Raw genomic sequence first — 14,429 nt, forward strand, 5'->3', positions numbered from 1 at the left:
AATATTTTAGACCAATCTCAAATACATATCAATACATGCAAGGGCTACGTATACATGCTAGAGCTACGTATACATGCAAGGGGCTAATTTTAGAATAAAAAATACGTGAAATTACGTACTCGTATCATTCGAACAAGCTCTAGGCCTTGAGCTCTGATATGTTCCTGACGTCTTCGCTCTACTAGTTCCTCCATACTCAGGTAATAGTCCGGTTTTCGCAAATTGTGAAACTCTGAAAATCTATTATCCTGAAAAAAAAAGTGGAATATTTCATTTCAATCTAAGCTGCAGTTAATTATATTGGTATAGAAATAGTTTTCTAAGAAGCCATTATAAAAGAAAACAATAATAAATTTGTAATTTCCAAGAAGCTAGTCTATAGTTTGTCTAAAGTAAGAACTCCCTTAGCCATTCATCTGGACCCGTGGCGGTAACTATGGTAACGAAGTATAAATATTTCAAGTGGGGGTGTGGGGTCGGCGAAAAAAAAGGAGTAATTTAACCTTGGTCTATGTTAGCTCTTGAAGAAAGAGTAGCTACCCTCCCTGAAATGCACTATTCTTGTTTCCATAGCAGCAGACGGCCTCAGACTTTGGGGCGAAGGGAGTTCTTGCCGTAGAGTAACTATAGTAGTCTGTTGGTTTACTAACCTCCAGATTGTTACAAAACATAAAATAAACAAGTGGTACAGTAAGTGAAGACATTATTGTAAGAAATTGAAAAGATACAAAGGAAGAAAAGATCGAAAAAATAACAAAAAACATTCAAGCAAATTTTTTGATTAAACGTAAAAGATAGATTTAAAATTAAACAATGAAAAATTAAAAAACAGCATTTAAACCCTTTTCTTAAAAATATTCGCCATCATTGGTACTTTACATTAATAATTTACGCTTAAGAGATTATAGTTGAAAACTTAAAATATTAGGTCTACCGATAAGTTCTATCCACGTAAGTAACGTAATTTTAAACAAATGCAAAAGGTTCTTTTATCAAAGAAAGTAGTAGGGCATTTACCGGTTTAAATATAGTGTACGGAGTACCTAGCTCGAAGGACTAGATGCTCCTTAATATAATTTGAATATTAAAATGATGGAAGAGGGGGGAGGATGAGAAGCGTGCATAATGCAAATTAACGATAATAGGGTATTTACGAGTATCGATGGCTCAATGGATAGAGCGCTCGCCTTCCAATGAGGTGAACAGGGTTCGAATCCCAGCGATGGCTGGTCGATACGAATTTCGCATCCAGATTGCACCGTTCATAGTGCTGATGTGAAATATCCTCCATGGTGGACGGATCATGGGTTAGAGTCCCTTTGCGGTCAAGCGAGCCGTGGGAGGTTTTCGTGGTCCCTTGTCTTCTGTATTAGGTTCAAAATTAATTACAAGGCTACATAGTTAAGCATCTGTAGTCGTAAGCCTAAAAATTGGGTCGGCTGTTCAACGACGGTTATAAAATAAAAAAAAATAGGGTATTTACAGCGATGCCTACTTGCTCCGCCTCGTAAAAAAATATTTTCTAGTGGTAATGAAACTGAAGTTATTTTTTAGTTGCGTATTTTTCCTTTTAAGTAATTTTTCCACCACTAAATATCAAAAATTCAAAATATCATGTGAAAGCATATTTATTGTAGCTCACTCTTTGTGAGACTTTTATGAAATGCATGTAATTATCCTAATTCTATTAGTTTTACTATTTACTAATTAGTTTTACACTACCAATTTATCAAAACGTTAGTAGTAAGCGGAGCAGTTGGCATCTCTATATTTACTTTTTAAATCAATGGTATTGTTCTAGCTTAAAGAGACGTAGCGTATATATCGCAAAAGAACATGCGCATACATATTCAAATTTGTAACGAAAGTATTGAAAAGAACTAAGTGGTACATCCAATATTTTCATTAAATGGATTAAAGGGTAAATGATGTACCACTTTAATTATTTTTTTTAAAACGTGCCTACCTTTCGCATCATTGTATAATACAACGTAATCTTTCGTAAAAATTTTTTACGGTAAACTTAATATTTTTAGTTAAGGTTTTATTTTTTTTAATGAAAAGTAGTGATTAAATTAAAGATTGTCAATTTAAAATTTGTTTGCAACAAAATTTCCATGTTTGTTTTTTAAAGTTAAGTTGCAAGATCTTAATAAGCAATAAAATTATAGTGTTATCTGTGTACAATAATACAATCTGTGTTCTATTCAAGTCTTATATAGGTAGATACAAAAGATTGATTTCTCTAATGAAACTGCATACCTACCAAATTTTACGCTCTTCAAAGTAGTTTGAAATTCCAATTGAAGGGATATAGATTGCTAACATACATTTTATTGACATTTGTGTAATACTTAGAGTATAAAAAAATCCTAGTCCTATGTATGTATTGGGATCTGGGATCTTATACCACTCATCTTGATATCATGAAAACAATGAGTTGAAATTGTTGGAGTTGGTAGTCAGCAGGGTTGATATTTATATATGTGCGGTCCTTCCTCGTAAAATAAAAACAATGTGATATGAAAACCAGCTGTTTTGCTTCCTAACGACCAGGCAGTGAAATCAGTTGAGGATGATTAGCATGGAGGTGAGACACAGACGTGTGGTAAGGCCTTTTGGATAATATTTATTCAATTATTCTTTTGTTGGAGATGGTGAGGTTGAATATTATCTGTTTTGGTAGTTCTTTAGTGAGGAGTCGCTGAAGAAGTGTGCAGGGCTGCCAACTTTCTACGCTTTTTATAAAATTTTATTCTTGTGGTAGCTAAGTTTTAGCTTTCATGTATTATTTCTTATTCATTTAAGCTTATTTTCTACACTACTACACATAAGTGATTTAAAAGTTCATAGGCAACTTCACTTTGTTCCAGCTCTTCAGTGGTGAGGCTTTTAAAACGTTGCAAAATTACCAAAAATATAGAATGTTTTGGTTTTTAAATGTTTACTACTCTATAAAATATTTAGCAAAATGCATAGTAGTTGGCAGGCCTGAGTTTACCCCAATAGGTCAGAGATGGATGTTTTCATTATAGTTTTTATATTCAAAGATTTAGTTAAAGTTTGCAGCTGTACATTTAATTTTTTCATCAAAAAAGTCGGCATTTAATCTGTAAATATGCTCTGTTGACGCAACAAAATAATTAGTGATTTACCCTTGTGTTTTTTATACTGTGTAAATGTAATGGTAGATAAAATCATTTCAATTTAAATATTTTAAAATAACAATCAAGCATGAATGTAAAAATATTATTAACATATTAAATATAGAGATAATATTTTTTAATATTTTCCAGAAAATTCAGAAAAGTCGGAAGGCATGAAACTGTCTCCAATAAAACAGATGAGTTCGATTTTTTTCCAAAATTTAATGAAAATAAGTAACCCGTTATTTTTGAAGGATAATAAACGTAAATGGGTTAGAAAATAGCTTTAAAAAACAATTTGATAAAACCATAATAAAATAAACGCTTACAGAAAAGTCACCAGTTAGTGAAGTTCGGCTTACGCTCCTATACATAGGACTCGCTCCCATTCCATATTCCATTAACCCAGGATCATTCATTCTACCGGTAAACAACGAAGCTCGTGAACGAGATCTTGGCATCATACCAAAACCACCACCAAATTCCCTGTCATACATTGAAGGCACAGGTGACGTAACCATATCCAATCTGTCACCATAGCGATAACCAAATCCATTCGTCTGCCTTCCAAAACGTGGTTCATCTTCCATCGGCCCCCGATCTGGATAATCCATGTTATTATCTTGGTGTGTTTGGCATGAAGAATCTTTCTGAGTATTACGCTTGCTTGTTTTGCTTGCTGCTTGTTGAGGATCTGGACTTTGTGCTATTGGCGAGTTATAGGCATCTGATGTTGTGGAAGATGTTGATGGTCGTCTTGCTTCTATGATTTTGTCCGTTGAGTCGTAAGAGTCAACGGGACTGGTGCCAGTTTGGGTTTCGGTCGATGCTGAAGCGGTGGATGGTTCTAAGCTTAAGTTCAGTTTGTCCAGCATCCTTGTTCGCATTTTACCGGATGATTTGTAAACTGGTTTTGAGTTTTCCACGTTGTCTTTGACGACTGGTGGCTTTTTCGATGATGGAGAGTCTTTTTTCGGTGAATTTGATTGCTGTGAAGAAAAGTCTTCCTTAAGCTTCATGAGTTCTTCTATTCCACGACTGATCTCCTAAAAATAAAAAATGCAATTATATCATACTATTGAGACCACACATCGCGATTCAATGTAATATGACTTACAAACAGGGGTCAGTAAAAGTGTAAAATTTCTAAGAGCCAGGTATAATTTTAAGGAGCTTTAGCGTAAAGGACTTTTATTTTATGGAAAGTAACGTAGGGTAATAGATTTTTATTTTTAGAAATTACATACCGGTAAGTATTTCTTAAAATTTAAGAGTATTATTTAAAAACAAATAAAGTACAAGTGACGAGATCGCCTAAGTTTATCGGAAGTGTAAATTATATAAATGTTCTAATTAGATATTATGATTAGAATTATTTCTCCAAACATTTTTTTCCCAAAATATCTTCAGATTTTTCTGGTTTATGTCTTACTAAAATAATTGCCACCCAGGCGATCATGTGGCGGAATTTATAGGCTCTTGCTTATAAATATGTTGGACATATGAACAGGACTTTATATTGTGAATGTGAGCTTTGCACCGTTTCTGAATTCTAAAAATTGTTTACAATTCTTTATGTATTAGCTTTTGTTTTGCTAAAAGTTGCAATTTTTTTAAATTCTATTAATGTTTTTTGAAAGAAATATTCTGTAACTGTAACACATTCTGTATAAAAACTGTTTGTTTACGTTCGCAACTCCTAAAGATTTGTTTCTGATTTAATTACTATAAAGAGTCAACATTGAATACTTTCCAAGGTTAAAAAACGTCTTAAAATCGATTTAGTTTTTTTTAAGTGTAATAATTAGGTTCAATATTTAACAGTGCATTAATAATTTCGTTAATCAAACAAGCTTACAATAAGGAATTCAGTTTCTATCCTACAGTATTTGCAAATTTATGCATGAATTTGTATATTTTCTTATTTGAGTATTAAAAAGATCCGTTTCATGTTTTTACGATGAAATTACTTAACAATTCTGTAAAAAGTAAATCTATAATTCTGCTTACAATTTTGGATATATTTACTCTATAAAGTATATTCTAAGTTTATATGTTAACACAAAATTAATTAGAATAATTGTAAATGACCTATGGGTGGCTCTTTTTATGCATCATATCGTATTTTTGAGAGTTCAATAATGCAAGTAAAAATGATTTTCATAGCAAGTAAAAACTAAAAACGTTTTTCAAAGTATATTACGTTTATGTACGTTAATATTTATGTTATGCATGTTATGAATGTTTATGTTATGCATGTTTAGTTATTACTTTACTAAAAATAAACGGAATAGCAGAGAATAATAAAAAATAAATATACCGTAGATAATTTCAGGTACAAATAAATATTTCACAAGCAAAAATCGTATTAACTTTCATAAACTTTACAACGATGGTAATTAAAAACATTTTAAGATCAAATTTGTTTTTAAGAGGTCCATTAATTTGTTAGTCTGGTTCGGAAGGTAGCAAAATGTTTTACAAGGAAGTTGCAATCATTATATATGTATTTTCTTTTTAATAATTTTATTTTCAGAATAAATGATCCAATTCTCACTTTTTCGGCCTCATCGAGGGCTGAGTTCAAATTTTCCATGTCCTGTTTGGCTTTCATGTCTTCTGTGTCATCCTCGATTCTTTTCTCTGGAGAAGAACAACTTTTCTCTGAACTCAGGCTTAGTTTTCTACTGCTCGCACTGGTTGGTCTGCTGGAAGCAGTTGTTGTGTCCTCTGCAGGAGACGCTGTTTTGCAGCACACCTGGCATATTTTATTTTGCGGTGAATTGATGAATGTGCAATGTTTACACTGCCACTGGCTGGATGGTACAGTCAATGACACTGATGGACCGGGTGGTGGTGTTGGACCTATAATGTAATGAATTTAATATAAAACCAATATGAAACAAAAGCAAATTAGATAGATAACAGTTTCGGTACTATAATCAGTGCAAGACACAGTATGAAGAAAATGCCGAACTATCCCGCAACAGACATCATTTTGGCAAGAAGACAATGCTCTAAAACAATTACAAATGGGAAAAGGGAAAAATACTGAACATATAACAGTACATAAGAAACATTTACAATACATAAGAATAGAGGTACATAAGAATCTTAGAAGTACATAAGAATCTTAGAAGTACATTAGAATCATTTTATGGAGCCCACTCTGTACTAGATTTATGTTCTAGATTTGTTCTTTAATGTTCCATTTGTAATACAGATCAAAAATGTAAAAACAAATTTCAACCCAGTTGCTAAGAATTAAAAGAAAAGTGAATAAAAAATTAGGATTAAGGCACAATTGACAACGCTAGAACAGTCATGCAAAAAGTTATTAGAATTCTATAGAATGTATCTAAATAATATGAATGAAGCGCTAATAATGGTCCAAAATGGTCCATTTTTGAAACGATATATGCGCTTTATACACGTTGGTCAGTTTTAATCATAAGTAAAATAAAGTATACATTATCTTCATTTGGACAAACTGTAAAATGTTTGGTGATTCCTGCAAAACCCCAGATTAAAATGCGAAAATATTTCTTATAAGATGATTTATGGTTTGAAAACGTTCAAGTATAGTTCATTTAAATTATGTTTGTTATTAACCTATGGAATAAGTCATTCATTTCAGTAGTTCTGTCCCCCCCCCCGTAGGAGTAAGTATACTGAATAAACAAATACAGAATAAACAAAACGAAAACAAAACAAAATATTTTAACTGAAATAAACAATATTTTTCTCCATCACTGCATTTACATAAGTGAACGACTGTTCACGCTATGCATCATTTTGTTCCAACAATCTAGTGATGAACACTAAAAAATTAATATAGGGAACCGATTATCCGGAGTGATCGGGACCATCGATATTCCGGATAACTGATTTTTCCGGTTTTCTGAATCGCTAAAAAAAGCCGTTTTTTTATTGCTAAAACCAACTAAAAAAAAGAAAAATTGGAAATAATCTTAAAAAGGAGAAAAAACGATGAAGTAATACACTAATGATTATTACCAAAATGATGGTAAGGTAAACATCTTTCAAAAAAGAACGAAAAATCCTAAAATCTTATGAGGAAAAAAATTTTTTTTTTTTAAAATAGCGGGAAAATTTATCGAATTTCGTTCCGGTTTTTTGGTTTTCCGGTTTTCTGATTTCCGGATAACGGGTTCTGTAATAAAATATATGACGCAAATGAATTATGATATAACTTACTCGAAACGATTTCCCTTATGTGTTGTGTCTCAACTCTGGAAGGTTTCGGTTCACTGTCATCAGCATCGGAATGTTCCGAAACAGCAGTTTTCTTTTGTTTCGATGTTTTTTTCTTGTGGACCTGAGGGCTTCTTGTTGCAGGAGATGGCAACCGTCTCGGATCTGAATCTTTTCTATTCGTCTAAAAGTATTGGAAACCGTTATGGTTACAATAAACTTTTAATATGGCATAATGATCATTAATAAATTCATTATTACGTTGATATTATCAATTCCCTGTAATCTTCTACTTATTTTGAGTATGATTTTTTCAGTTCGAGCAACATTTATGTTTTATTACTGCTTGAATATTGGTTTTAATAAATTTGTTTTTACACGATACTCTGCCTTCCAAAAAACGTGAGATCATTTTTATGTCATGGTATTGCGAAGAGTGTTTATACAGTGGTGTATTTTTAAAACTAACGTTTTCTCTGACTAATTCGAACTGTAATTCTCAAGCCTACTGAAAAATTTTAAAATTTAAAACATTGCAAAAATTTACTGTTTAAAGGAAACAATAGGTTTTAATTGGAATTAATCGTAAATAGTGTTATGTCGAAGTAAATTTTTAAATTTTAAGAAATTAGATAACATACACTATTCGCTTTTATAAATGTGGGTTTCTTTCTTCATAGACGTTTTGCACCGTTTTTAGAATTAGTCAGAGGTGAAAGCGTGACGGAAAAGAGGAATGGCTGGTAGTAAAACCATTTCGGTTATAACTAGTTTCCGGGAGGAGTTAACTTATTCCTTTTAAAACTATTCAACAATATCTACATTATCCTTGGAAAATAAGCAGTTTCATATCTAGACTAAAATGATAAAAGAAATCTTGATAGTTACAGATATTTTATTTTTCTAGAAAAAAATGCTAAAATAAAATGTCTTTCGTACCAGTTTTTGCACTTGTCTTGCTATATGAGGTCTTTCAGCTATGGAATTAGTATAAAGAGTATAGGCTAAAAAAAGGTAAATTTTAACCTTAAATTCTTGATCAATCCCTTAGTAAACCATTCATTTCTAGTGATCGTAAATCAAAATATTTTTGGTATTGATAAAAGAAAAAAAAACCTCATTTACCTTATAAAATAAAATTAATTCAAATTTTAACACCACATTTTTGATGATAAGTATGTTTACCACTGCCCATTCGTTGTTTTTATTTAAAAAAAGAATCCCACTGATTTTTATTTTTTTAAAATAAATTAAATAAGTACTACAAACCGTCTTAAAGAATTAAACACATATGGTTTACTGGAAAATCCTAAAGGTTGTTTTTTATATATAAAGAGGTAGGGCGTTTACCTTTTAACTCAATGGTTATGTTCTAGCTTAAAGAGACACAACATGTATGGCATGAAAGAACACGTGTATGCATGTTCAAACTTGCAACAAAAGTATTCGACAGAAATGAGTGGTACATTTGATACATATATTTAAGAGAAAACGCCCTACCACTTTTTTTAAAGGCATCTTTTGCATGCTTGTAGAATGGGTCGTGTTTTTTCCGGTAAATATAATATTATCACATTATATATGTTTCTTAAAACTGTTATATTGTCGCCAATTACATTCAAACGTTCTTCATCAGAGATGAAGTTAAAAACATTATGCATTCAAATTTACAAATTATGCACTGTAAAGCGGTATTTCACGAGACGGAGGAGCCTTAAAAAACATCCTTAACACGTTTAATGCCACGCTAATTTTACACGGCTTGCCCGTCTAACCAAATAACTACAAACTAAATTTGCAAATATTAGACAGATTTGGATAGTTTTTGAAAGGTTTACCATGACGCCGTTGCAAAAGTGGTGAATTATATAAACCATCGAATTGTATAGAAATAGTGGTATATAAAAATCTACTAAATTGAATTTATTAAACCAAGAATCACAATTAATAAACTACCACTTGAAAATATTTATTCGCTGTCCGGAGCAAGATGGCATCTTAGCGTATATAAATAAAATTATTTTTGTGTGTTCTATATTGCATTAATTTCTTCCATCCATTTTAGTAGCGACAATAATATTAAAAATTTACACAAATTATGTGTTTCTAATAATCTTGGCTTCGCCGGTCACCGGTGATTCCTGCGGCTCTACGAACAAATTTAGTACCGGTTACCGGTGATCCCCATGGCATTCAACGTGTTAAACTAGCATCTAAATGTCTGTTTTTATTGTGCGAATTTGTTCTTGTTCCGTACTGTGCAACAAAATAATCACCCTAGATCCTTTGCTCCTACTGATTTCTTTTTCATTTTCACTTTCCTCTGAAGAGGAGGATTGAGGATGTGGTTGTGCTTTTCTGAATCCTTGAACAGGTCTTTCTGAAGATGAAGATTTTGGACGACTCAGAGGAGAACTCGAAACCGAAAATTCTTCATCATCGTCCTCACTGGTCATCTTCTTTCGACGTCTTGTCCTACCCACACGATTCAGCGACCTAATGGAGCTGGCTGGTGAGGGAGGTGCTTCCATTTGGAAAGGTGGACCCCAGGGTGGTGGTGCGTAACCAGGTGGATACGGACCAAAAGGATAATATTGTCCTACAATGAAGATATCCATTAATAACATATATAAGATTAGGACTATTTAAATGATAGCGTCTAGCTCTAACGTTCGTCACAAAAGACATTTCGTAAAACTATTATTTTAAGCAGAATAGTTTTACATTTCTCTAACACTTTATAAAAACGATACAATAAGTATCGGTAAATTTAGATGTAAGTTGATAGTCAAAAAGATTTAAAATCTTAATAGAGCAAAATATTATTTTGAGTACTTGACTAATAGAGTAAAATATTCAAAGATCGTGTAGCTCTTGAAATAACTTACCAGGATAACCCATTCTGTCAACCATCACACTCTGACTACGCTTGGCTTTTTTACGGAATGGGTATCTTCTTCCTCCGTGTTGTCTGGACGAGGCCTCTGAATTATCACTGAAGTCATTTTCTGTATTAGGTTGACTTGAGAGGTTTGCAAAAGAATTTCCGAAATAAGGAGGATAATTAGGATACTGAGGATACATGGGGTAAGGATAATGAGGAGGCATAGGGGCATTCATAGGATAATGAGGATAGTGTGGTGGCATTGTTGGATGTCCATCCATGCCTGGTAGACTCTGCAGATCTGTCGAACTGATGCTCTGGTGAAGTGGTTGGTTAAAATTGTGTGGATATCCAGGTCTGAAACAGTAGATTACATAATATTACAGCGAATCCTAAAGAGCAATTTAGACGTAGTAGATTTCGATATAAAAAATTTAAACGTTAAACTTATCTACTTTAATTTTAAAATTATGTGAGAATCAGACAGACATTCTACAGACAGAGTCTATAGGTCTATAGATCTACAAAATGTATCGACATTTAGGTTAGGCTCGGTTCATTTTAAAATCGCAAATCTCTTAAATACTTATAAAAAAAGGAGCTTTTTTCCTGTTTTTTGTAGACCAGGAGTTAAGAAAAACATTAATTGCTATTTTTATTAATTTAACAAAATTGTTCTCCTGTTGTAGACTGTTGTATAATGTATACTACATACCCGCCCTGTTGCACAAATCCTGGATGGTTTTGCCTGTTGTCCAGGGTGTGTAATTGGCGAGGAAACTGATTTTCATTTTTTCTATTTGTCCACTGATTATCTTCTGGAGAACTGAAACCTCCATTTCTCTGAACAGGTGGTCCATGAACAGAACCATTTCTAATCTGTAAAGCGTTATTATATCAGTTACTTACACATATTAATACAGAGTAGATGTAATAAGATAGTAATGTAACAGTGTTAGACAAATGTTAATGTTTTTTTTAAGAAATGTAAATGAATAAACATGTGAAGATGTTTTTCTACAAGATCGCTCACGATGGCTTACAAAACTAAGAAACGGAACGATTCCAAAAACGAGTAGATTGAGTTAGTTTAAATCTCTTGCACTCCGAATATTTATGCTGCTTAAACTAACATAAGCACTAAATAATTTAAACTTCACTGCTCAATATTTTTTTACATAATTTATGGATTGCGACCTCGTATTGTAATAAAACCAAATAAAATTATTCGTTTGTATTGATATTGTTTTCATAAAACACTGTGGTAATTAATTATTACGATATGAGCCGCTCAGAAGCCAATGCGGTTATGTCCATTTTTTGATATTTTCTGATTTTTGGAAATTTTGATGAAATAAATAATAATCTTCTTAGTTATTAAAGGATTTACTCGTTGGTTACTTTTTCTAGGTTAGACAGCCCTCTTTTTAATAGCTTCTGAATATATTGTATAATAATTTCAGAAGCCATTGTGAATAAGTCCACCTTTTATCAGTATTTTTTTACATAAACTTTGAAATAAAAATTAAATTCTTCTTCTTCTTTCGATATTTGTTGGTAACACTGAAAAACAAGAAATTCTTAGTAATCAGGGTTGCCAGACGTAGTATTTTTAATACTACGGTAGTATTTTTTCACCAAAAAAAGGGGTATGGTATTTTTCGTAGTATTTTTTTAAAATGTGGTATTTTTAGTTTTTTTTTATTTATTTATTTTATTTTCATTTCCCAAAACAAAGAAAAGTGCCACTCTAGTTTTGAAGTAAAAAACAATTTTTGAAATAATCCAACAGTTTATTTTCTATTAGTCACTGTATCTAGTGATGATTGTGAAAAATAAAAGTTCGTTTATACTAGTAGACTATATATATTTCTTATCTTTTTCAGCTGCCAAAAGTTATAAGTCTTAAAATTTTTAAGATGCTGTCATTATTTCAATAAATACTTACCTTTTTTTTTACACATCCTGTACATATCTTGTTTTTTTGCAGAGTTTACACCTCGAAAAAAGACTTCATACACTTTTCTAATTAAATTAATAAACCAAGAATTTTAAAAACTAATGTATCAAAAAACCTTAATTTTCTCAATTTTTGTGTTTTGGACTTAACCGCATTGGCTTTTGAGCGACTCATATAAAAAAGTTAAGTTTCAGAGTAGTTATTTTTGATGTCTATTCAGAGGTGACAACGAAAAACAAAATAATGTTAAATATAAACACTGTTTATTATCTTTCAATAATTCATTAACTAATGTATGTTAGTGTGTGAACTAGGTTTTCTAAAAACTACGCACATTACCTAATACTCACTCGTTGAAGTGTAAATAAGATCTTTATCGGATTTTTCTTCATGCTTAAATTGGTACTAAAAAAACTCAGTATCTCGACAACCCATAGAAGGCCAAGGCTTACTGTGCCCAGATCAGTTTTCTTGAAATAATTACTTTTTTACTGAAAAATATTTATTAACTGAAGAAAAAGATAATTACTTTTTTTTGCTTTTTAAAAATTCAAGAACCTACAATCAAGCAATTAACACATTAGTTGGATGAATTAATATTCAATCACTTTAAAATATTTTATATAAAGAATCAAATGGTTTAAAATATTTTTACAATTAAGGAAATTAACATTATATCATTTATTTATTTTTCATTATTGAAAGATTCCAATCGATTATTACAATCAGCAAATAAATCGATATCATAATATGCCAGAAACAAACTCTTGAACTTTGACGATATGAAAACCCTTAATGTGCGCATTACGTAGGTATATAGGTGGAAAAATGCCGATTACGGTCTAACTGATTGTCCTAGTTAATCCGCCGATTAGCATATTAATCGCTTTCAAGTTTAAACTGTAGCATATATATATAATTTGAGAATAGATAGTTACTTTGAAATAGTTAAATAATATACTTACATCTATACCATTTTCACCATGGGAATGGTTTTCCTTTTCTTCAATACCCCCAAAAAATTCCTGTGGCTGCTTATAACTACGTTGTGGAAGTTGAGGGGGCTTTTCGTCAACTAAAATGAAAAATTTAAGTAGTAAGAATGAATAGATATATGAAAAGAAAGAAAAGAGAAACATCAGATTTCTATTTTTAATTTATACACTCTAAAGCCCATCCTAGATTTTAAATTTCTCTGAATTTAATAAAGAGAAGAATTATTTCAGATTGAATCACAAAAACTACGTTTTTTTTCTTCGAAACCTATATCTAAATATTTTAGTAAGCCACATATCCATCTCGTTGCCTCAGTGCCGTTATGAAGAACTGGGGTTCGATCCACAGTGGCGGCTTGATGTCACCCAGCTTCAGATCAATTTGTACCAGCTTGGATGGGAGGTAAAGGTGGCCTGAACGCAAAACTGACCACATTGCCACAATCATGCTGTTATTCACGAAATAGTGGAGTCTTAACCCTTCCGCACCGACTGTCACAAATACGTGCCAGCATAAAACCGTATCAATCAGGGTTAAAAGATAAAACTGGTAATCAAAGTAATTCTTTAGCAGTTGTTTTTGTGGGAGGAGTTATAATTGTTTGATTTATTTAATTCACCATTACTTTGTTCAAAATAAAACTATTTAGTTATACTTTGAATTAACATTGATTATATATATGATTAAACTAACAATAATTAAAGTAAAAGCAAAGTAAGTCTGTCAAATTAGCAACGATTACATTTAAGCTACCGTTTTTTATTTAATTACAACTTGATTCTGATTTTGTACGCATGCTTTTCTGAATCAACCGTCCCCAAGGGGTTAATCTCCATGACACCCAAAACAAATTTCGCTTGGTTTCCACTGCCTGAAAAAATTACCTATGTGATACATATCTATAGAGGATTCGGAATAATTAAATGAAATTTGATCTAGCAACGTATATTAGGAATCTAACCTAAGAATGTAAAAAGGAATCTAACAAGAAAAAACTGACTATTTGAGTTTCTAAACATAATCATCAATATTTATTCCGGCACCAAAATCTGCTTTCGACTCTCTTCCCTTCCATCTTGTAGTTAATGACGTTTAGGTAGTATTTTCTAGTAACTGGAATGAAAATTCGAGTTTTTTTTTAAATTTGAAGTGGTAGAATAATTTATGCTGTTTCATTTTAATTTTTTCTTTTTTCTAAATTTAACTCAAAATAATTTTGGTTTAGCTC

General features: G+C 31.7%; 1 protein-coding gene across 1 annotated transcript in view; it reads right to left on the reverse strand.

Annotated features, from left to right (window-relative positions):
* The window catches only part of LOC107437665 (uncharacterized), an 82,175-nt gene that overhangs the window by 36,944 nt on the left and 30,802 nt on the right, over positions 1-14,429 (reverse strand). Inside the window, exons 5-12 of the mRNA XM_087160840.1 lie at positions 13,171-13,280; positions 10,961-11,124; positions 10,250-10,602; positions 9,638-9,960; positions 7,365-7,545; positions 5,704-6,011; positions 3,476-4,192; positions 120-248 (exon numbers count right to left, since the gene is read on the reverse strand). Coding sequence (XP_087016966.1) covers positions 120-248; positions 3,476-4,192; positions 5,704-6,011; positions 7,365-7,545; positions 9,638-9,960; positions 10,250-10,602; positions 10,961-11,124; positions 13,171-13,280 — 2,285 coding nt within the window. The remainder of the gene's footprint in view (positions 1-119; positions 249-3,475; positions 4,193-5,703; positions 6,012-7,364; positions 7,546-9,637; positions 9,961-10,249; positions 10,603-10,960; positions 11,125-13,170; positions 13,281-14,429) is intronic.

Source organism: Parasteatoda tepidariorum, chromosome 4, assembly GCF_982258835.1.
Source record: "Parasteatoda tepidariorum strain Cologne lab strain chromosome 4, Ptep-v5.0, whole genome shotgun sequence".
Taxonomy (NCBI): domain Eukaryota; kingdom Metazoa; phylum Arthropoda; class Arachnida; order Araneae; family Theridiidae; genus Parasteatoda; species Parasteatoda tepidariorum.